At 41.4% G+C, this 24,147-nt stretch overlaps 1 protein-coding gene across 2 annotated transcripts in view; it reads right to left on the bottom strand.

Annotated features, from left to right (window-relative positions):
• The window catches only part of SIK2 (salt inducible kinase 2), a gene marked incomplete at both ends in the record, with an annotated part of 92,712 nt that overhangs the window by 9,589 nt on the left and 58,976 nt on the right, over positions 1-24,147 (bottom strand). The window contains 6 exons of one of the 2 annotated variants that reach the window (XM_084248951.1): positions 754-918; positions 4,039-4,191; positions 5,742-5,962; positions 7,279-7,402; positions 7,830-7,954; positions 20,899-21,060. In XM_084248951.1, the coding sequence (XP_084105077.1) occupies positions 754-918; positions 4,039-4,191; positions 5,742-5,962; positions 7,279-7,402; positions 7,830-7,954; positions 20,899-21,060 (950 nt within the window). The remainder of the gene's footprint in view (positions 1-753; positions 919-4,038; positions 4,192-5,741; positions 5,963-7,278; positions 7,403-7,829; positions 7,955-20,898; positions 21,061-24,147) is intronic. The other variant, XM_084248952.1, reaches the window with a different exon arrangement.

Here is a 24,147-nt window from a genome sequence, read left to right as displayed (position 1 = left end):
AAACAAGTTAAAATAGACAGGAAACTGATATTAATTATCTACAATCTTTCCAGAACCTCACACACATTAATCCTTACAAAGGTCTCATTTTACACAGCACTGAGGTTCAGAGAAGCTAGTCACCTTGCCCAAGTTCTTGAGGTAGCAAAAAACAGAGACTGCTTTGAACAGACTCCAAGTCCTATGTTCTCTGATACACTCTGTCATTAAGATGACGCTTTGCATATCATGTGATGCTAAGTGTCTAAAACACAAAAAAGAAGTCAGGTGGATATCCATTAAATGGGAGAGGCTGTCATCTTCCATACGCTGCAAGCCAACTTCTCACACTTCCCCAGAATAACCTTTTCTCCTTCAAGCACGTCCAAACCAGACCAAAAAAGACATTTAAATGACCAAAAAAGATGGTCCATCATTTTTAGCTGCAGCGCACACAGAAGAGAAACAATACGAACAATTCAGCACAGCAGTCATACTTTTGTTGTTGGAAGTACAATTTGTTTCCAAAAAATATTCCAAAAGTCGTGCGAGGATCTAGAAATTTGGAGAGGAAAGAGAAAGGACAGTCACAGTTGCAATGACAAGACACTGACAAGGTTATGTTGGGACCTGGACGCTTTTTGTAGGTTCTTCTTTACAAGCTAACACTCCTGAGGACGTGAAGAAATGACAAAGTTCAACAAAGCCAAAGCATTGCACGAACTGAAGTCTCCAGCAATACTGCAAGCTGGGGTGTCTTGAGCCCGCCCGTACCTTTGGAGTGTCCACACACTCTTCCTCCATGAACGCTGCTTCTGCCTGGCAGCTGGCCGCTGAAAACGAAAAGGCCTCCACGTTGGACGCTTGTGGGAGGAGGGTGGATCGCATCACTCGCATGTTTGGGGAATGCATGGTCACGGGGAGCCCCACGGTTTGTGCCTGGAGCACGGCAAGGACAGAGAGTTTGACAAGATTAATAATAATTTATATTTGCAAAGTAAACAAAATTCTTGGAATGAAAGAATTATTCCTGGTGCAATGAAAGGATAGTCATTGGTCAGAAACTCTAGAAAAGAACTGACGAAACATATATAGAGAACAGCTATTGGACTGAGGCAGTCTCATCAACCTGATCCTGAGGCAGGTTTTGCAGAATTTCATTCCTGTTCCATGGGAAGGTGCATAAATTTCATAAGGATGACAGAAAAGGTAGCCTCTGTAAGGATTTCAGTTCAATAAATGTTTATTGTGTATTTTCTTCATTATATTACCCTGGGAAAACATAAAGCATAGAACAGCCCCTGTTTCCAGAAGCTCAAAACTAAACCAGGGAAAGATGTACATCCTCACAACTTCCTCACAACACAGAATGTGGAAATAAAAGTGATCTACCTCCCTGGTGGATGAGGGTATATATGACAAGGGTATGTGTGAAGAGGAGGAAGGTGTGACAGGAATGTCCTTGCAGGGAGACATGCAGCCTGACCACAGCCTGTGTGAGCAGTGGCGAGAGGCCTATTGCTAAGCTTGTGATGTGACTCATGTCCACCTCCTCTAGCCAGTTCCCTCGGGCCTTAAGACCATTCTTCGTACCTCCTTCGTTAAAAAACTATAAATAAACAGGATAACAAACTCTCTTGAAAAAAAAATCATTTAAAAGGAATTAAAAATTCCTTTCTGATCATTGATGAGAAATGATTTTAAAGGTGAAACTTGGGTAATCCTTTCCTCCCCATCTCCTCAGAATAGCAGAATAATTTATTAACAGAATAGACATTGCAAACATCTGTGGGAACAAATCATCACGCGGGTTCTGAAAGGCAGAGGGATGGCCTGTGTTTTTTATGCTAGAGCCACTCAGACATACAGAATGGTGAGTTTTAAGTTCCAACAAATGAGAAGAAACAAGGTGGTATGATTCTAGCTTCTCTCTCATGATCTGAGCTTCTTTCCTGGCTCCATCACTTACTAATTTTTTTTTTTTACATGTCTATATATTTTTTTAAGATTTATTTATCTATGCATATAAGAACTGGTGTATAGGCCAGAGGTGTGGGAGGGTGAGAGGATTCATCAGAGACAGAGTGGGGAACAGAACAGGAAGACTGAAAACACTGCTGAGGGGAGTAGTGGGCGAGACAGGAGAGGTCTGCTGTGCCATGTGGGTAGCTCTCTGGCTGGCCAGGGATTGAACTCATGCTGCAGAAGCTGCGGCTAGCCTCATAGTGCTGTGCTTAACCCCTCGTGCCACCAGGGAGGCCTCCATCACTTACTAATTGTGGGACCTTCATCAGGTTACCTACCCTCTCTCTGGATCTTATTTCTGTGTAAAGGGGTAAAATACCTATTTTACAGTGAAGTTCAGATTGTGAAAGGTAAAGTTCCTCAGCTCAGTAATGTTAATTCTTCCTTTTCTCTTCTTTCTAAAGTTTTTAAATAACCATAGGCACTTAATATAGGAATTTGCCTGCAAGATGAATACAGAATTTTGTTCTCATATACCCTCCAACAGTCCGGTTAAAAATGTTTCAGGTTGATGGTTTTCAAGGATGGGGCAATATATTACAAACATACATCTCATACACACACACACACACACACACACACACACACACACAATATAATCTGAATACATTTAGATTATACTGGGTATAATTCAATATCAACATCCTTAGATATATAGTATGTGATAAAGAATAAAAGAGCAACAACTTGGATGGTAAACAAACAACAACAAAAAAATACACCGCAAGCTCTTCTGAGCATGATAAAGAAATACCATTTCTTATATCATCATTCCTCAGAGATTTATATCTTAGGTCACTTTAGAGGCCAAACAACTTTCTTTCCCTTTCAAGCAGAGTCATTTAAAATACATTTTTTGAGCACCATAATGTAAAATTGAAACTTGTAATGTAGTGAATTTGAGAAACAGACATCAAAGCTCAGCTTTATCATTTGATTGAAAACCTAATGAGGGTAAGAAGAATGTTCCAAATAAACTAGACTGCTTCTACCTTAAGAAAGGAAATCATTAGGAATATTGTTAAGAGCTGCCTCTGAATCACTAAGTGCCAACAGTCCACCTCTGACATGGTCCTAATACTTCCTGCCCCTTCCAACATTTTAGTTCAAGCCTTCAGTACCTCTCGTCTCAACAACTGTAATAATTATCTCTTAACTGCTCTCCCCAAATTTCTTCTCTTCCCTATCAATCTATCACTCCCAACCTTACAGATTAATTAGCTTAAAGCATGGATATTAAGTCCCTTTTCTGCTTCAGCCTGCAGTAGTTCCTTATTATTTCCTGAATTGGAAGTAGACTCTCTACCTTGGCGTTCGCAGACCTTCACCGCATGCCTTCAACTTACCACTCCAACTTTCTCATTTCCCCAGACTTCAATTCAAGTGCATTACTTTTAACAGGCCCCCACATGCCCACTTGAGCACCAATACTCAAGCTGCTGCTTCTGCCTACAAATAATGCCTGTGACTCCTGCCTCTCCCTCATCAAGTCCCACACTTGTGAGGCTCTCTCTAAATGCCTTCTCCCCCACCAAGACTTTCCCATCCAGACATATCTTTGTTGCCCTTAGTTCTTCGATAGCATTTATCTTTATTATGATTAACAATTATTTATGATGTTGTCTTATTTTTCTTCTGTACTGTCATGTCTTTGAGGGCAATAACTGTGTTTTCTATCTCCTACCCCCTAGGGTGCTGAATAAAAGAAGCCTGCACACGGTAAATCTGCAATAACAACTTGTTAAATGAAATTCAATGTACAGGCGAGCTACACTGATTCTCATGAGAATTCACACGAGAGAATAAAATAATGAAAAATCTCTTCAAAAAAAAAACGCTTTGAAATAAAGTTAATGCTTAAAACAGGAAGGGTCTAAGACATTTGAGAATCTACTAAATGACAGAGGCAGAACTTTACAGAAAAACAGAGAGTAGAGGATAAAATCCTAACCCTTTGTACCACAAGATGAAAAATGTGTCAAACATGTGAAAAGGCACATGCATGGATGAGACTATTGGCTAATGGGGCGTTACCTTGGCAACTGTTTGTTCAGCCACGGTGCTCGGCCGGCGCTGGCGGGCGTCAAGTCTCTGCTCCACAGGAAAGCTGCTCCTATGTGATTTCAGGCGCTCCACCAACAAGAAATAAATGGCAGCAAAGTGGTTATAGCTCTTGTTCTCCAAAGACTGAAAGAGAGAACAAGTGCTGAAGGCAGGGAACTATAAAAACCAATGCAAACATCTACACCTTTCTAAAAGAGAAAAAAGGAAAGAAATCATATTCTGAAAAACAGAAAACAAAGGAAGTACATGCTCAGAGTGAACTGAGAATGGAAACAGACACTGCAAGTCTCCAGCAATATTCACATCAACTGTGATAGCTTTAAATGACTTGACCTTTCACCTGAACAGGATTCATTCATTTTTTCTGCATCCAGAGCAAATGCCACTGTCTCATATAGACGTTCCCCAAATGGGGTCATACGGTCCCATCTCAGGGCTGTAACTATGGTGTCAGGTCACTTAGCGACCTCAGCCCAGAGGCTCTGATTCCATAGCTTCAACACAAGTCCTAACCATTGAAAACTCTGAATGAATGATTAGTCACTGGGGAACTTTCTGGTGATTATTTTGGGCTGGAGAATGGTATTTGGATGCTAGATGGAGAGACACTGTGTCTCCATGCTTAGGTAATTTTTTCCTCTTGTTTTTGTAGTCCCACCCTCTTGAATCTTTGAAAATAAAGTTGCTTCCCAATTTTTCAAATCCTGGCCAGCTTTCCCAGGATACTCATGGAACAGAGAAGTAACTGCTCCTCTGGCTTCTCGTACCACCTGACATCTGCAAGTGCACCATCAGGGAGTGCCCATGGCAAAAGGCACAGGCCAGGGGTTCTGCATGTGCAGCTGCCGTGCGGGGTCTACCTCATTGACGAGGACAGACGCACATCCCCGAGCCCGCAAGGAGCAAAGCAGGAAGGCCATTTTGGTTTCACTTATGGCTACGATGAAGGAAGAGGCAGCACAAGTTTCAAGTTTGGTTTTCACAGTAAACAAAGGGGCATTTTTATTCTCTCTTATTATGCTTCCTCCTTAAAGGCACTGTTTGTTTTTACTGTGTGGAGGTATTAGAAATATGTATATGCTGTGCACTTGCTGACTATTAAAGGGCAGGGAAAAAAAGCCAAGAGGAATTTCCCAGGATCGTGACCTTCTCAGCTCTATGGCCCATAATACTTCCAAATCAGGAATCCACCTGTTTTTGCCTTCTCAGTTTCTCCAGTTCACAAGCTAAATCCCCCTGGCTTTCCTAAACCTGACACCTCTGTTCTAGTTTCCTGCTCAGCCTTAGCCTTGTCCTATGTCTGCACATATATGTTCCATCAAACTAGATTATGACTCACACAAAACTTTATGCTTCATCTTGGAAGAAACTTTTTACCTTGTTTTTGTTAAGCTCTCATCTCTGCTTTTCTCAGTCTTACATAGGCCCTTCTTCTTGAATTTTTAAGCAGGTGGGGCAAAGGGAGGACATTATACATTGAATCAAAGCAACCATAATGAGTGTGATATGTAATCTTCAGGGAAAGGGAACAGTGTGCTTAGGGGCTGGGGATGCCCATGCTCCAAGACCCGGGGGCGGGGGGTGGGGTGGTGACTGGTGCGAGCATGAAATTTCAAGTAACCAAGTACAACAGAATCCTAAAACACCTTTAATCAAACCTCTGGCCAACCTACCTCTATGGTTTTCTGTTGATCTATTCCAAGGCTGTGCATCAGTCTCAGAACCTGTTCATTAAACTCCCCGATGGATGGCTCATTTTCTTGTCCTTGTGGATAGAGAACAGGTCTCTGTACGGGAACTTCTACGAGCATCCACTTATGTTCCTTGATTTGAGCTATGGTTAGCCGTTTAGATGGGTCTAGAACCAACATTCTTCGAATAAGGTGCTCACAATCTGTGCAAAACACAATGTCACAAAAGTCACACAAATCACCTTGCATGTCGGTCTATTTCCTTGACTCATGGGACTCTGTGCACAGTGTTAACCTCCTCCACAGTGTCTGCTGGAAAGCCAAGGTCAAATGAGGAAATGAAAACATAAAGTCTACTTATATTTGTCAAGTTCACATGGTGAATGTTGACACATAAAATTAACCATTACAGAAAACGAATACTTGAGAAAAACAGAAGGTAGAAGTCTATCCAATTCTGTGCTAAATGAACCTTTCTATGAAATTACTCAACTGAAAACATCTAGACACAGACATAGATTCCCACTACAGGAAAAACAAGCCTCATTCCCAGAACAAGCAAACAATAAATTGATCTTCAGTCACTTCTGAAGCTGAAACACTAAGGCTGAGTGTGAGGCAAGAGCTCTCCAGTGGGTTGTGACTTTTCCCCACAGGAGTGTGGCTGAGAAACATGTACGTGGACATTATTTACCCTGATGACACTGAGACGACTGCACTGCTGCAGCCTTGGGCACGAGCTCTTTAACCCCCCACATGTGCTAACCATGCCCCACTGGCTCAGCGCTTCATACAGCTTAATTTAATTAATCCTCACCACAGTCCCATTAGGAACTATTGTTAGTTCCATTTTATAGACTGAGAAAATTGAAGCACAGAAAGGAGACAGAACTTGCCAAAGGAAGACAGCCAGCAAGTGTGGACTGAGGAATACAGCCAGGCAGTTTGGCTCGAAACTCCATGCTCTTAACTACTAGAGCATGTTTTACTGTTACGAGGCATAAAAGAGTTAATGATAACCAAAAACCAAGCTAATGTGTAAACTTAAGTGTGTTGCATTCAATGTAACAATCCAATACAAGGCTGGTAGAGATTATGATATTTCATCTTAAGTCAACAGCTTTGCCAGTTGGTATTTAATTTAATTAAAAATTTTAATTTTGCAATTTCCTGCCAAAGGATATGGGAAAATCCACTTCATACTTACAGTAAAATGGTTGTGAATCTGTATCTACAAAGTGCTTCTCTCTAAGTCTAAAATAAACCCGGGGCATATATAGACCAAGAGTAAACGGGAGGAGGTCTTGCTGTTCTTAATGTGAGAAACGTTCTGTTTTCAGTTACCAGTAGGAAGGCTGGAACTTTTCTTACCTACATGGAGGGGGCTGCTTATTTCTGTAGCTTTTTAAGTGACTCAGTCAATTTATTTGGCACCCAAACTCATAGAACAGGGAAGCTCCTGCCTAGGGATTTCATTTGAAGCACAAAATCTGTAAAGCACAATGAATGAGGTTGTTACCTTCTGACATGAAATATGGAATCCGGAATCTTCCTTCCAAAACCCTCTGCCTCAAAATTGGAAGAGTTGGTCCATCGAAAGGCAGAGCTCCACAGACAAGGACATAAAGAACAACTCCCATGCTCTAGGGAACAAAACAATGCAGTCACTTTTCCCCTGAGAACTTCAAATACTGTTTTCCTAAATATCCACGGAGCTCTAAAAATCTATGGACTAAAGAATTCCTGCTTTGAATGTACCATTTTCTCAGAATTTGAAAAAAATCTGAAAAACTTACAACAATAAAATATCTAATAGTATCGAGAGATCTGAATTTATTCATTTTGATTACTACTTAACTTTAAGTTACTGCTGATATTGGAGTGATAACATCTGTCCCTAGAAATTGTTCCCTAGAATCCAATTCAAGATGCTCTGGCTAATTACAGTTCAGCAGACCGGGAAAGTAGGAACTACAGCCTATTTGTTAGGTAACAAGAGCTTTGAAGAGGGGCCAGGATACCAAGTATTACCGTTATAGATGCAGTAAAAACAGCAAAACAAAGAAATACCCAAATATCCAGCTGTGGTCCTTCATACTGCTGCCCTTCAAAGACTTCGGGGGCTGCATAAGGGGGGCTGCCACACCACGTTGCCAGCAGTTCACCACTTTTAAAGAAATTTCCAAAACCGAAATCTATTGGGATGGAAATAAATGTTACTTTCATCTATGCGCTCAAACTACACAGAATTTCTCTGTAACAAATTTTATAAGATGCTGTACTAACAATGTCATTACTATTTCCTGTGTGAGGAATGCTATGACATCTATTTTTTTTTTTAAGATTTATTTATTTATAGAAGAACTGTGGCACAGGTCAGAGGCACGGGAGGGTGAGAGAATTCACCAGAGAGAGTGGGGAGCAGAACAGGCAGACGGACTGAAGATACTGAGGGGAGCAGTGGGAGAGACAGGAGAGGTCTGCCACGCCATGTGGGTTTCTCCATGGCCGGCTGGGAATCGAACCCACGCTGCAGAGGCTGCGGACAGCTTCACAGAGCAGCGCTCAACCCGCTGCACCACTGGGGAGTCCCGACATCTATTTTGTGATGTTTAATGGGCACTCAGCATAATGATTAGCAAATATTAAGTATTTCAAGGAATATTTGTTGAATGGATGTGTAAAGAGAATCACGTTTTCTTCTCAAAGAGAATACATAAGAAATCGGAAAAAGACCTTAAATATCATGTATTTTAAAAGCTGTGGACTGCTGAACTGAATTTGATAATCTTAGCATTTCAATTACTCCATGAGGAAAAGCATTTTCTCTTACATAGTCTAAAAGGAAGGCACAAACAAGTAACACTCTAGAATACTTACCTAAACCTGACTGAGAGGCTGGCTGCTCTTACAGCCATGACCCCGGGGTAGCAAGATACGGAACCTTTTAGGTTATGGGGTACAGAGTTTCCTAAGGAACAGCTCTAAGTTTGGGCCCTACATCCTCATTTAGGCAATGACCATCTGAACAGCTCATTGCCATGTGAGAACTGTACAGCCACAAGCCACTTATCACCATATCATTGAATTTCCCATAGATGGGAGGTAGTGACATTATGCTTCCAGATAACAGCCTCCTCTGATGTTATTAGTCATGCTGAATCAACAGCTTTCCTATATAGCATGCACCCTAGAAGCATTGTATCAGGAGGCTTCAATATGCATGACAACTGTGAGCTTTGGTCCAAGTGCAAGCTTGTTCCCTTTTGCTAAGCTTTCAGTCTTTGTTCTTCCTTAAGAAACAAATTCTGGGCCTCCCTAGTGGCACAGGGGTTAAGACACAACCTATGAAGCTATCTGCAGCCTGTGCAGCACAAGTTTGATCCCCGGCCAGGGAGCTACCCACATGGCGCGGCAGACCTCTCCTGTCTTGCCCACTGCTCCCCTCAGCAGTGTATTTCAGTCAGTCTGCCTATTCTGTTCCCCACTCTGTCTCTGGTGAATCCTCTCACCCCCCCACACCTCTGGCCTGTACCCCAGTTCTTGTATGCATAAATAAATAAATCTTTAAAAAAAAAAAGAAACAAATTCCTACTATTTTGTAAGTTACAGTCACATTGTCCTGTGTTGTCACACACTCCTGACTGAAGAACACTGCCATTGCCACAGGAGCTGGCTCTGCACCCAGCCAGTGCACAGCAGAGCTTTAGGGGGGTACAAGGGGTCTATCAGTCTCCAGTGCCAGGTGGACTGGCCAGGTGCCTTCCATCAAGCTTTGTGAGACTTAGTGTCCCCAGCTGTTCAGCAGGCTGCTGTGGGGCTCCACTGAGTTAACACAAACTCCAGCTCTGTTCACATGCTGAGATTACACATACATCTGAGGTGGAATGTTCTCTTAGCCAGCTGGTGTAAAAAGTGGTGGCAACCTCCAACCACAGCTTCCTGGAGGAGTAGGATCCACGCAGTTGGGAAGCACTGGAGCTGATTTCCAGGTCTGCCACTTACTAGATTCAAGTCCTCCTTGGTAAATTATTTGACTTTCCTGAAACTTAGATCTTGTTTCTTATATATGTGGGTGGGGACAATCCACCTACCCAGACAGGGCAGTGTGAGGATTAAATAAGATTAAAAATGTAAAATGCCTGGGGCATAGCAGATGTGAACCTTTGAGTCCCTTCCATGAAGCTGTCATTACCAACTATCACCTTTCAGAGAAAAGGGTCCTGAGAAAATATACTGGAAGGGCAAGAAAAATATGGCGGGAGCTAAATGGCCCAGAAGAGAAAAGAAAGTGCCTTAGGCACTGACTGAATCTGGTGGCACACCACTGTGGCTTGTGTGGCACCCGGAGTCAGAGGCCAGGAGAACTCTCCCCACAGATTCGACGGTAGTTCAGTCCTTCAGCCCGCTTTCCAAAACACTGTCAGAGAGGTCTCAGCCCTTCACCTCTGCCTCCATGGCTACCCACTCACACCACATCATAACTCAGATGTTCATATAGATACGTGTTTCTAATATTCTAGAAAAACTATACTCTCAAGTTCTCCAGTGAGTCAAGGACTAGATATTCAAATAACATTTAAGGAGGGCAATGTTAGTTTCACTCACAAAGAAAAGCACAAGCAGCTCTGGGATGTGTTTGGAGATCCTGAAATAGGTACAATAATTGCTATACTTTAACCCATAATCACAGGATGAGTTCTAGCACGACTTGAGGATACTCTCCAAATAGCATTGTAAAATTTGAATGTCTCAAAGACCATTAGAAAGCTCCTTCATTCCCAACCTCCCCAGTCTCTGGGGAAGGACTAAGAGGAGTGACTGGGACAGGAGCTGGCAGGGAGGCGGCCTGGCTTCTTTCTGCCTGAGGCAAACTCCCTGGCAGATTCATGGGTAAGAGAACAAGAGCCAGGCCTTCCGTAGCCCAGTCTCAACGATAGCTTTATGCATCTAGGATAAAGAAAGCTTCCCATTGACTTATAAATGTGGTACAAAGCAGATGCTGACTTTCATTTCCTGTAGGTAACTGAAGAACCTAGGAGCTTGAGCTGCAGGAACATTAAAAGAAACACTGAAGACAATCAGGTCCACTAAAACTAGTATAGTAGATACACACATGTCTTCTGTAAATCTCTTAGGGCACCTGCGTGTTGTACCATAATCATCTGACATATGGATTAAGGAAGACCTTGGCATCAGGAAGATAGGGATCAATTCTGGGTTTCCCACTTAACTGTATGACCTTGGGCAACTTACTTAAGTTCTCTGAACCTCAGTTTCTTCATTGGTAAAACTGGGACACTATTCACAAAAAAGCAACTATATATGTAGATACAAAGTTCTGCATAGGTATACTCGTATCAAAGTAGATTATATATGCTGCTTTACACAAGCTACTGAAACACATTTGGTGCTCAATAAATAGTAGCTATTGAGTAGCTACTCAAGAGAACAGAAAGAGAAGAACAATTCTTTGTGTTTTACTTATCTGTCTTCCCAATCACACTAAATCCCTGGAGTTGGGGGAGTTGGGGCAATGATACGTGTCTGTATGCCCAGAACTTAGAATTCGGTCTACAAACACCAGCTGTTCAGTAAAGGTTTGCTGAATGAATATGCTGTCGTCTTTTAAATGTGCTTACCATGTGCCAGAAGCTGACCTAAGCTCTCTGAAAATGATTTCTTCTTTTTTTTTTTTTTTATTTTAAAGATTTATTTTTTATTTATTTACACAAGCACTGGGTACAGTCAGAAGCGCGGGAGGGTGAGAGAATTCACCAGAGCCAGAGCGGGGAGCAGAGCAGGCAGAAGGACCGAAGGACACTGCTGAGGGGAGCAGCGGGCGGCAGGAGAGGTCTGCGCGCCATGTGGGACCCTCCTCCCGTGGCCGGGGAGCAGCCGGGGATCGAACTGGCACTGCAGAGGCTGCGGGCAGCTTCGCAACCCAGCGCTCAACCGCTGCGCCACCGGGGAGGCCCCGATTTCTTCTTAATAACCCCACAAAGTATCCTTATCTTAGGAGAAAGTGAGGAGAGAGAGGTAAGCACCTTCCTAGAGGGTGTATAAAGTTGCAGAACTGGAACAGAAACCAAGTCTGCCTAGAGCCAGCACTGTTAGCCACCGCCTTTCTGTCTTTCTCTGGCACAGTGGTACGTAGCTATTTTTGAGCAAGTTAATAACTGTCAGGTTTAAGCAGTGGCAAAAGAAAGGCACTTAAAAGTTAGTCTATTTCTTTATGGGAATGTGGGTAATTTGCTTCATTACAGTCTGCAGCTTTTGCCTAAAGCATGTAGTGAAACAAAGGGGAGCGAAAGGGACAAACTGGCATGCTCAGACACAATTTGCTTCTTGCTGCCATTTATTCAAATGGAATGGCTGACTGTTTTTTCATGCCAACCGAATCCATTCATTCCTTCTTGAAACAGTTGAGTGCACACACATTTCAACCACTGTGCAAACGCAGAAGACAGTCTCACAACAAGAAAATAATAAAAAAGCCTATTTTATCATCCGACTTTTGGAAAGTATCATGAAAATAACCACTCTTCTCTTTCACGCTAGAAGCAGCTCCTGCTAGGCCTTGCTGAAAGGGAAGCATCTTTCGAGGCTAATGTCTTCTCTCAAGATCTGATTTGTGAGTTACTACCTAAACTGGTGACTGCTATGTCCCTCAGACATCTTCCTTCCCGTTCTTCTGTGATAAAACTTAGGTAATGTTGGATTCGCTTTGACATTATTTAACTTCTAATTTGGAAACAATTTTAGATTTCCAGAGAGTTGCAACAATAAAGAACTCCCCTGATGTTAACATTTCACATAACTAGATTAGTATAATAATCAAAACTACGTTACGCTGACTTGATACTCTTAACTAAACCATGGACTTCAATTAAGACTTCATCAGTTTTTCCACGACTGTCCCTTTTCAAAAAAGTTTAGAATTCCACAATGTGTTTTGGTTATCTTCTATCTGTAGCAGTTTCTGGGGTTTTTCTTATCTTTCATGACCAAGAAGAGTACAGGTCAGGTATTTGAAGATTGCCCCCCAGTCTGGGTATGACTGGGTCTCATGGTTAGATTGAGATCATGCCTTTTGGGGAAGAATGTCACTGAAGCTAAGTCTCTTCTCTGCATCAGGCTGGGAGCAGCATGGTGTAATGTCTAGGTAGGTTTAATGTCTAGGTACTGGGGACCGGCTAACCTTGATTTCTTGATTAAGGTGGTGTCTGCTGGGTTTCCCCATTATAAATTTACTACTTTCCCCTTTGTGGTAATAAATATTTTAGAGAAGATACACTGGGACTACACATACTCTGTTTCTCTCTAACCTGTCGCCATTAGCATTCACTGGCAGATCTTCACTGCTCTAAAGACGTCTGTGATGTTCTAATGGTGAGTTCTCATTTCCCTCACTCCTTCTATACACAATTACAATTCTTTAAGGAAAAGTTGTTCCTTCTTCCCCATTTTATTTATTCATGAAATCATTTATTATTTACAAGGATTGTCATATTATGTGACATTTGCCATAAGCATTCATCTCATTCTTTGGGTTATGGGTCAATACTCCTGTTACTCATTTTGATATCCAAACGGTGCCCCCTTTGGTCATAAGGAGCTAATTCAAATTGGCACCTGTGCCCCTTCGACATGCCCCCACCATCTTTTATGAGTTTCAATTTATTTTAAGCATTTCCTTATCTGCTGGCACCAGAAGAGTTCCAGGCTCATCTTCTATTTTCCCTTGTCTCAGGCCTGGAATCAACTCCTTCCCCAAGGAGCCCGGGTTCATTTTACAGAGGAACAGGTTTTAGAAACCAAGACCAGGCCCTGCATATTCTCATTGTAACTTGGATATCTCTGCTTCCAGGCCCTGTCAGCAGACAGAACTAGGAAACCTATGTATGATCACAAACCCACATATACACACTTTTATATTTGCCTTTGTATCTATGCATTAAAAAAAACCAACCAACCAACCACAAACCCAAATAGTCCATGAGTTCATTCTGGTACCTCTCACTCCAAGCCAGGGCTCAGTCTCACATTATCTATCTTGATACTATTTTTATTCATATATGATTGACTGAGCAACTCTGACAAATTTTTGAAAGTAGAAAGAAGTTTCATTCTTCTACAGTAATCTGTCATTTGTGTGGGAGTAATTGTTTCAACTCTCCCTTAGAACACATCTTGAATTTGTCAGCTCCATCATGATTTTTAACATTTCTTTAAGTGGTAGGAAAAAAAGACAAGTTTTTCTCAAAGAATCTCTCAGCTTCTCAATTTTAAGAAAGTTCAATATAAAAATCATAAGAAGTTTTAGAAATAAGATGACAACTAGTCCTGCAACATGGTCTATGAATTATAATAAAATTTGAAAAACATTTATGCCATGCTTTTGGGTGAGGCCATCACACAATTGGTGTTTTTGTTCATATTAACTCATTTAGTCCTGATGACGGTCCTGTGAGGCCCGACTATCCTTACCTTACAAAGGGGGAAAATTTAAGCTCAAGTGCTTAACTGACTTGCCTGAGTATCTACAGCAGTAAGTGGCTTAGCCAATCTTCAAATCTCAAGCCAGGTATTCTTCTTCACTATATCATAGATATTCCAAGAACACCACTAGTCAGAGAAGTTTAATCCAACTTAAAACTGGAATAAAACTGTCATAAACCATGAGAAATCCTCTCCATTAAATAGAGATGAGTGCTTTTTCTAATTTATCCCTCTGCCAGCATAAGTAGACAAATAAGGGTTTCTTCTTTTTGATAGTATTGAATGCTGTTCTTAGCATCCTTAATAAGCAAATGGGCAAATTAAGATGTTTACAAAGTAAATGTCAGAAATTTATACCAACATTCATTTTAGGAATTTATATTCATTTTTAAGAATGCACGATGTGTTAAGTGGACACATCTTGTCCTTTTCAGATCTTATATTTGCTCTTCCTGCCATTTCTGGCACAGATCTAAAAGCCTTGGGGTTTCCTAAGGGAGGAGAGCAAGAAAGGTGTTTGTTATGTTAACGAGGGGCTTTGGGGAAGCACTTAAGGGTAGGGGATGACTGTGCACCAACCCTGTGATTAGAGCATTAGAACTTTTTAGTCCTACTTCTTGACCTCTCAGGAGGGGAGAGGTGACAGGAGGCAGGAGAACTGGTTAAGAATCAATCATCAATGATTAATTACATCATCATTCATGTTTACATAATGATACTTCCACAAAAGCCCCAAAGGCCGAGGTTAGGAGACCTTCTGGTTGGTGAATCTGGGGAGACAGGCACCCCTAGAGAGCACAGGGAGCTCTAAGCCCCTCCACGTATCTTGCCCTCTTCAGAATCAAATCCTTGCCCTCTGTATCTCTGGTTGTTCCTGAATCCTATCCTTTCAACATTATCTGATAATTTAAATAAAATGCTTCTCTCAGCTCTGTGAGTTGCTCTAGCAAGTTAATTGAACACAAGGAGGAGATGGTAGGAAGTTATGGTTTGCGAGCACAGGTAACAACACAGGCTTGAGACTGCATCTGAAGTGTGGGGAATTGGGGGCAGTCTTGAAGTACTGACCCCTCAACCTGTGGACCCTAATGCTAACTCAGGTGGACAATGTCAGAAATGAATTAAACTGTAGGTGCCCGGCAGGCATTTGGAGAATTGTTGTTTGTATGTGTGGGGAACCCCTTTGCCACACTGCAAATTGGGACCTGCAACCTCTAAGGCATGTGAGGATAACGCATACTTCCACCCCCACCCCAAGGCACATATTCTGAGGATTTCCTCATACATACATTTCTCTCACCTGGTTTCTGTGTGGCCAAAAATGTCGATAGAAGAGAGGCAGAGTCTTGGGGGTAGAGAGTCTTGAATCACAGAAAAGATCAATTACTATTGCCTGAATCTCCTGGAAATCAAGTCAGTCTCAAAAGCTGAGTCCCCTCATTACCTCTTACCTAGCTAACCAGTAACAGACCATGGATATCTTTGAAAATAGCACCTTCCTGATAATAAAATTCAGTTATTACTATTGTCATCTCTAGATTTACATAAATTATTAGCAACCAAACACCATTAGCTAAGGCCCATATTCAAGGACTAATAAGGACCTTGTACAGAGTAAATAAGCTGACCCTGATGATTACTGTATGAGGAAACCAAGCACATTAGAGAATTCTCTTTTGTCTGTTGGCATGACATAGATCAAACGTTAGCATGCATAGAAATCACCTAGGGAGCCTGCTAAAATGCAGATTTTGATTCAGCAGACCAAGGTTTGGGCCTTGCATTCTGGGTTCCTAACAAGTTTCATAGAGGGGTGCATGCTGCTGGCTCCCACCCACTCCTGCGTGGCCAGGAGACAGAGGGCAAAGGAGAAGTGGTGATGAAGATGGAGAAGATGTTTAGCCGTCTGTCAGTGTGCAGGGCTGTAAAATGATTGTGATTATGAAATACTTTCATGATTTTTATTTAAAGGAAAAAACACTAAAAAGGAGAAGTTACTAATTAAAAGTAAACTATTTAAGTTATTTTTAAAGGAAAAAGCAAAAGAAATACTGAACCCAGCCTTTAAGCTTAGAAAAGGTAAATGACTTCTAGGAATTAACGCAACTGAGGCAATTTTAAATCTCTAGCATTGTGCTACAACATCTAATTAATAATTAAAAAAAAAATCCTCCTACAGAGTAACAGATGGCTTTGGGGTTAAATTTATCCTTGTTTCTAAAATTACCAGAACTCAGATATCCAGTTGCGATGAAGAGTTGCCCATCTTTTGTAATTATTATAATAGGGGTGAAGAATACAATGAGGAGAAAATGATGCTGACAAATGAAAGGTAGGAGGGGGTAGAGATGAGGCTGACCCAGTGCACACACTGAATACCAATGAGCCACCACTGACGTCAATGCTACTCTGCTGCCCACCAGCAAAAGGCCAGCTGCCCAGTTCACGTCCAAGCATCAGGCATGCCCTCTCTACCTGTCAAAGGGCACGAAAACGATCATCAGGGCCGAGAAGAAACGTGATCCTGCTAACCATTGTGAGGCATCAATTTGTCTAAAGACAGAGTTCAGTGAGCTAAGAAGCAAAAAAGTGGGCTTCCTCCTGTGCAGCGCTGGTTCGATTCCCCGCTGGCCAGGGAGAAACCCACATGGCACGGCAGACCTCTCCTGCCTTGCCCGCTGCTCAGCAGTGTTTTTGGTACGTCTGCCTGTTCTGTTCCCTGCTCAGTCTCTGGTGAATCCTCTCACCCTCCTGTGCTTCTGACCTGTACCCCAGTTCTTGAATAAATAAATCTTTTTTTTTTTAAGTGGGCTTCCTTAGCCCAGAATGGAGGAGGAGGGTGATCAAGATGGTAAACAAAGACAAATCCATGGAGCAGTCTGCCCTTTTTCAGGTGCAATGTACTGCAAATGCAAAGTAGACTTGAAGGGTAAAGACAGGGTACCCTTGTGCTGGCTGATGCAAAGCCCTCTTTATGTTTTACATAGTGCTAGAGGCAGGGGGTTAACAAATGGATGTCTTTCTGTAAGGATGTTTACATAACAACCTGTCTCAGCTTCTTCCACACTTTTTTTTTTTTTAAAACTTCATTCCAGGGTAAAGAACTGCAATTATACATGGAGATCCTGTCTCAAGGTCTTCCAATAAGCAGGAAGGTTGTCAGAAGCAATGAAGAGGGATGATGGGCCACTCAGAGGTGGCAGGTGAACTCAGACAGGGAGCGTGCCTCTCTGGCTAAAGACAAGTGACTTATGGGCACACACAGGTTAATCAGGCTAATCATACATTACTAAATACATTTAGTGTTCCTCTCAGAAAAAAAAAATTAATTTGCATCAAGCAGAGACAATACAGAATATAAATGACAAAACTTTCCTGTTCCTCTGAGGTTTATATGAGTAAGGCAAAAAAAAAAAGGGGGGTTATATGACTATCAAAATTTCAAGGATTTGTTTTCACATTAAATTTCATTATAATTGAAAACAAATAGTAGCTACCTTTTATTGAGCAAACACTCAACAAAATAAAATGGTGTCAGGAACTTTAACATTATTTAACAAACATTTAAATAGCACTAACTTTGTACCAGGCACTGTTCTAAGTACTTTGCAAATATTAACCACAGCAGTAACCAGTGAGATATAGGAACATGTATCATTCATTCCCTCTTTATGGACAGGAAACTGAAGACAGAGAAGTCAGGTCAAGAATCCAAGGTCATGTAGCTGGTAAGTGACAGAGCCAGGATTTAAGACCAGGTAGCACGGCTCCACAGTCCATATTCTTATGCTCCCCACTTCTAACATGATCCCTAACCATTCCACAGTCCGAAGAAATAGATTATTCTGTTTAGTAGATATGGAAACTTAGGCTCAGTGAGGTAAAATAATCAGTCCAAGGTCACACTAAGTGGCAAAACCAGAATTTGTGCCAGCAAATCAAACTGGCTGATATCAAACTCCACATTCTCTATGTGATGCCTTATTTGAATGATGGTATTGTCTGGAAAATCTCCTCCAAGTAATTCATACAATTTTACCCTTTTAGCCTTTCCAAAGATTTTAGTATAAACACTTCAGATACTGTGGTCAGAGAGACCTAGCTTTGAATTCCAGGTCTGTTACTTATTATCTCAGTCACTTCAACAAGTTATTTATTTAATCTCCATGTTTCAGCTTTTTCATCTAAAAACTGAGCGAGTTCAGCAGCTCCTAGGGTCGCTGTGACGGTTAATGACACAAGTATTTAGCATAGGACCTTGAAATAGGGAAGTTTAGATAGTCAAAAACAAAAACAAAGACAGGAGAACAAACAACTGGATGTTACATAATGACATTAGAAACACTGGGTTTACCTACGTATAGTCGGGAATTATAGTAGATGCATTATACTTAGGCCAAACTTGGTTTTAGTTTTGTAAGACGATTCTGCATGTACTGTTTGCAGGTTTCTTTGGGGTTCTGCTCTGACATTTGCTCTTGAGATATTAGTGAGAGCGCTTTGTAGATCCCATAGCCTGACTCACAGCTCCAACTTTTCTCCACTAAAAATGACTCCCAGAACTCCTTTAAGGTGCTGTTTTGTTTTGATGATAAAGGAATGTAAAGGTGATGCAGGAATACCTCCTTATTTCTACAAGACTTCAAAGATCAAGCGCATTCCAACTGATGTTTTCAAGGAGAAGTAAAGAAAAAAATTCCACTGAAGTGCATTGCAGAAAGTTGGCAAACAGGAACAATATAAATGAGAGCAAATGGAAGAAGGGTCACAAGAAGATTAAGGGAAAAAACTGACAAGTGGCAGATAGAAAATATGGCAACAATTACCATGGATTGCACTTTCAAAACAAAGATGACCTATTAATGCAAATCTGTACATATGCAATGGGGATATAAGAAATTAATGTGAAAAGTACTATGTCCCACACAGGCATACCCATTAGGGGAAAAAAGTCACAGGCTACAGAATGGAAAATTCATTCCCTCCCTGAAACATGAATCAATGGCATTTACAATTAGGTATTAAAATGAAAGGAACTAAAAATGAGTTATTTACCTTCCACAAAATACCCAAGACAAAAATGAATAGAAATGACATAGAAATAAACATTAATACACAAATCTGAGGTTTTAAACTTATTTGATACCACAGGGCAGCAAGCAAGGCAGCTGCTTCCCCTCTAAACTTGGTGAGTCTAGGGAGCACCCAACCTAGCACCCCTGCAGTTATCTCCTGGCAAGCATCTCCCATCTGGATGTCTCTCTCTTCCTCTTTGACAACCCTAGAACAAAACACCACTCCTCACAACTTTGCTAAGTTTTTGCTTCATGTCCCTTAGGGTCTTTAAAAGCCTAGGCAAAATAAATCTTCCTCCCTTCCACACTACAGCCCCCACAGCTGCCATTTTCTTAAGTGGACCACTGCATCTGTTTCCCTGTTACTCAAATCCTTCCTATGCTGGTCTTTGTCTGGCTCCCACTGTGTCCCTCCCCTGTACCCCCAGACTTTGCAGTGAACCAGTACGGAACTACAGTTTCCCACCACTGCAATCTCAATCTCTTCCTGTGAATATACAGTGCCCCTGCCTGTCTGTCTGCAATATCCTCCTGCTCCTCATCTTGCTGGCAAACTCCTAACTCATTTCTCAAGCCTAAGTCAGTTTCTTCTCTGTGAAGCATCCCTGATGCCTCAGATAAACTGATGTTCCTTCATCTATACTTCTATTGCGTTTTTGTAGATATATTTTTGGGTAACTATTCTGTTGCATTTTAATTATTCTTTTTTATGCTCTTGTCTTTATTGAAAGTCAATACAAGAAGCATTAATTTGGGCACGGTTTCTTTATGTTTGAAGATTTTTGTTTTTATTAACTTGTCAATCATTTAACTTATATTAACTTGTATTCATGTAACTTGGGGGTCCATTTTCACATCTCCATATGTGCATGCTTCACGTGAATTTTAATCATTCTGATCTCCCCACTAGACTTCTAAGAAAGAGGAAAAGAGTTTTTGATTCGTATACCCAGTATTCAGCATAGCTCCATACCAGACACTTAGATGTTTACTGAATTAGAGTTTGACCACGTGGATAAAAAGAAATCAGTTTTTATAATTGTGCAAATGACAGGCAGAAAACTAGCAAAATAACCTCCACCCTTAGTTTCTATGCTATAAATCAAAACCCTATTATAATAGAGCAAGGCAATGAGCTTTTGTGTCCCAAACATTTCTCATTCTACTTCCATTCCCTCCTGCCCTGCCTCTCTTCAGCCATCAGCCACCAGCAACAATGAGGACAGCGGGGTACATACAGCACCAGCACCTATGTGTTCTTCACCCCCCATCACAGATAGCCCACTTCCTCCAGCAGAGCCCCACAGAAGGACCTGCACAAATCATACTGAGGATACAAACTGGATCACAGTCGTAATCCTGCCACTGTGTCTATTAATAATGAACTTGTCTCCCTTACTCTTCATTATGCAGACATCTAAGGAAGTAAATGAAATACATTTGGAGAAAGTTGATGTCAGGGTGGAAGTGAACCTGAGTCTCTGCCCGCAGATCTGTTTCCATACCCACTGAGCGCAGTGGCTCCCATCTGCTCCTGTCAGAGCCAGCTGTGCCCCTGTTACCTGCTATTTTGATATTCATGTTGTTATCCAGCAGGAGATTTTCAGCTTTGAGGTCACGGTGCACGACCTTCCGCTCATGACAATAATCAACAGCTGACAGGATTTGCCAGAATTTGCGCCTGGCTTCACACTCGTTTAACCGGCCATGATTAGCAAGATAGTCTGTAAAATAAGAATTGAGAATCATTCACCAAAATAAAATAACCCCACTATTAGTATTCAGGATTTTTTCCCTCTCAAAAAGCTTTTTTAAGGACTAAGAGTTAGTGTTCAAATAATGTGCTGTTTTCTTTTTTCTATAATTTTTTTTTTAAAGATTTTATTTATTTATTTATTTATTTATACAAGCACTGGGTACAGTCAGAAGCGCGGGAGGGTGAGAGAATTCACCAGAGCCACAGCAGGGAACAGAACAGGCAGACTGACAAAATACACTGCTGAGGGGAGCAGCGGGCATGACAGGAGAGGTCTGTGCGCCATGTGGGACCCTTGCCCGTGGCCAGGGATGGAACCGGTGCTGCAGAGGCTGCAGGCAGCTTCGCAGCCCAGCGCTCAATCGCTGCGCCACCAGGGGAGGCCCAATGTGCTGTTTTCTAAGGAAAGTTGCTTTCCTTCAGAGAAGTAATTCCAAACATTTCACTGGAGCCCAGGCTGGACAGCAGCAAGTGGTATAACATTCATGATGTAACTCAAAGTGCGTTAATCCCTGAGCACTCTCTGGCATGCTGTTGAAGAATGCTTTGGATATTTTTCCTGAACACATTATTAAATAAATTTATGTAAAACAAAGAACATGAATCTGTTCTCTGACATCCGACTGGATGTGGGTTATTCTTTTAAGGCATCATTTCCTGTAGTTACACAATCCAATGGTAACATGAGATAAGGTGGTCCCTGGAAGGAGCTTAAATAATTCACACCCTGTCCTGCTGAACAGTGGGGTCTGGGTTACCCTAGAACAGGCAGACTTGTTCTCTAAACCAGGCACTGCCACGAGAGCCGTGTTCTCTAAACAGATTATACTTTGCAAGATATATTTACTGTCTTTGTAAAGCAGTATACCTGGGCCTCCCTGGTGGCACAAGGGGTTAAGCACCGCACTATGAAGCAATCCACAGCCTCTGCAGCACGAATCTGATCCTGGCCAGCCAGGGAGAAACCCACATGGCGCGCAGACCTCTCCTGTCTCGCCCGCTGCTCCCCTCAGCAGTGTATTTCAGTCAGTCTGACTGTTCTGTTCCCCACTCTGTCTCTGGTGAGTCTTCTCACCCCCCCATATCTCTGGCCTGTACCCCAGTTCTTGTATGCATAAATATATAAATCTTCAAAAAAAAAAATAAAGCAGCATACCTGAAAATTAATTCTGTGTAAGTTTACATGTGTAAAATTTTCGATTACCAATAATCGTACTTCAGATAAACAAGCTGTGTAAGTTACATGAATTCAATAAAACAAAATATTACAACTTGTACCAGTTTCATCTGAAGATCTTAAAGGCTCCTTAAGTGATTTTTTTAAAGGAGGAAAGGGATCCAATATAAATCTTGAAAAGCTTTTCTAGTTATGATTATTTTCCCATGAAAGGAATGGTATGGGTGAATCAATTCTCACAGTCATCTTCACATATTTTCTGGGCTAGGCTATATGGTTTACTGGTTTTAAAAATCCAATATCTTTGACTTATGCCATTGCAATATTAATTATAAAATTTACTAACACTGCATAGCACTTTATAGTTTACAAAGAAAACCATATTTCACTTAGGCTTCCTAAAAACACTGCATGGTAACTATGACTCAAATTGCAATTCTGTAGATGAGGAAGCTGAAGACCACAGGGAGTAGTAAACTGGCTGAATTTGTACGGCTGATAAGTGAATGGTTGATCTGAAGCAGAACCTTTAGGTTTCTTTACTGTATCAAGCTGCTTCTTTACTGGACTCCCCCTGAAATCCTAACTCTATATTCAAAACCTTATGTAAATACAAATTTGCCTTTAAATAGTCCTCATCACTTCATGTAGAAATAATGTCTTTTCCTTATCTTTTATAACACATTGTTCCCATCTTATTTATTTGCATGTGCATCTTTAATACCCCAACATGCATGCAGATATGAAGACACATACATACATGCCCTAACGCTACACATTATGCTTTGAAAAATAAAAGATAACTTCATTTAAGTTTCCCTGAGGAGAGAGAACATATCATTCTCTTCTGTATTCCCTACAATGCTTAATTAGCACTTGGCACAAAATATCCTAGAACTGCACTTAAATGTTAGTACATGGAGGGAATCCTGTAGCTTTCCACCAACAGGAGTACAGAAATGTGGAGTATGGTGCTATTTCCATATGTTAGAGGTTTATGTGTAAGTGGACAATTTGGGTATTCTCCTGCTATTATCACAAACCGAGACAATCATCTGGTCATGTCTTCCCTTTGCCTTTACGGAACCCACATAGTTCTCGAAAAAAGAGCACTTTAGAAAAAATATGTACTATTTTCAGTCCAAATGTCGAAACTATCATCAGAGTGGTTATGCATAAATGAATTGTCAAGTGGGCAATGTGCTTTCTATTCATGAGAGTAAACCAGGGTCTTGCCTCTCTGGTAGACGAGCTGAGAAATCCCTAAGAAAGGATGAGCTGGACTGTTGGGCAAGCCGAACTGACTGAAGGGACTGCAATGTGTTTTCTGTAAGGGATTAGCTCTGGCTAGTTAGTAACATCTTTCCTAAGATTTCCACACCAAATGCTACTTAAACTATAGCATTAAACATGACAATCTTTTTATAGACAAAAGTTCTTTCTGTTGAAAATGCTGAGTCAAGGTAGGTCAGTGGAAATTTTTTTGTTTTTGAGATTCTGGCAATATAAAGAAACTTAGTGGATCCAGTGTGAACAAGTACAAGTTAACATACATGAAAAAAGAACCCAAACTGTTACCTGCAAAATAAATTCTGGGAAACACAAACAGAATCTACAGTAATGGACTATTTTTGAAGTAATCAGTCCAAACCAACATTACCACAGCCGAGAGGGCAGAAAAACTTTAAAGACTAGCAAGAAGGGTACTGTCTAAAAAACAAAAAGACCTGGTGGGCCTCCCTGGTGGCGCAAGGGGTTCAGACACAACCTATGAAGCTGTCTACAGCCACTGCAGCACAAATTCTACTTCTGGCCAGCCAGGGAGCAACCCACATGGCACAGCAGATCTCTCCTGTCTCGCCCCGCTGCTCCCCTCAG

The sequence above is a fragment of the Talpa europaea genome, assembly GCF_964194135.1.
Source record: "Talpa europaea genome assembly, chromosome: 12".
Taxonomy (NCBI): domain Eukaryota; kingdom Metazoa; phylum Chordata; class Mammalia; order Eulipotyphla; family Talpidae; genus Talpa; species Talpa europaea.
The sequence above is the reverse complement of the archived record's forward strand: the minus strand, read 5'-3'. Positions and strand labels throughout refer to the sequence as shown.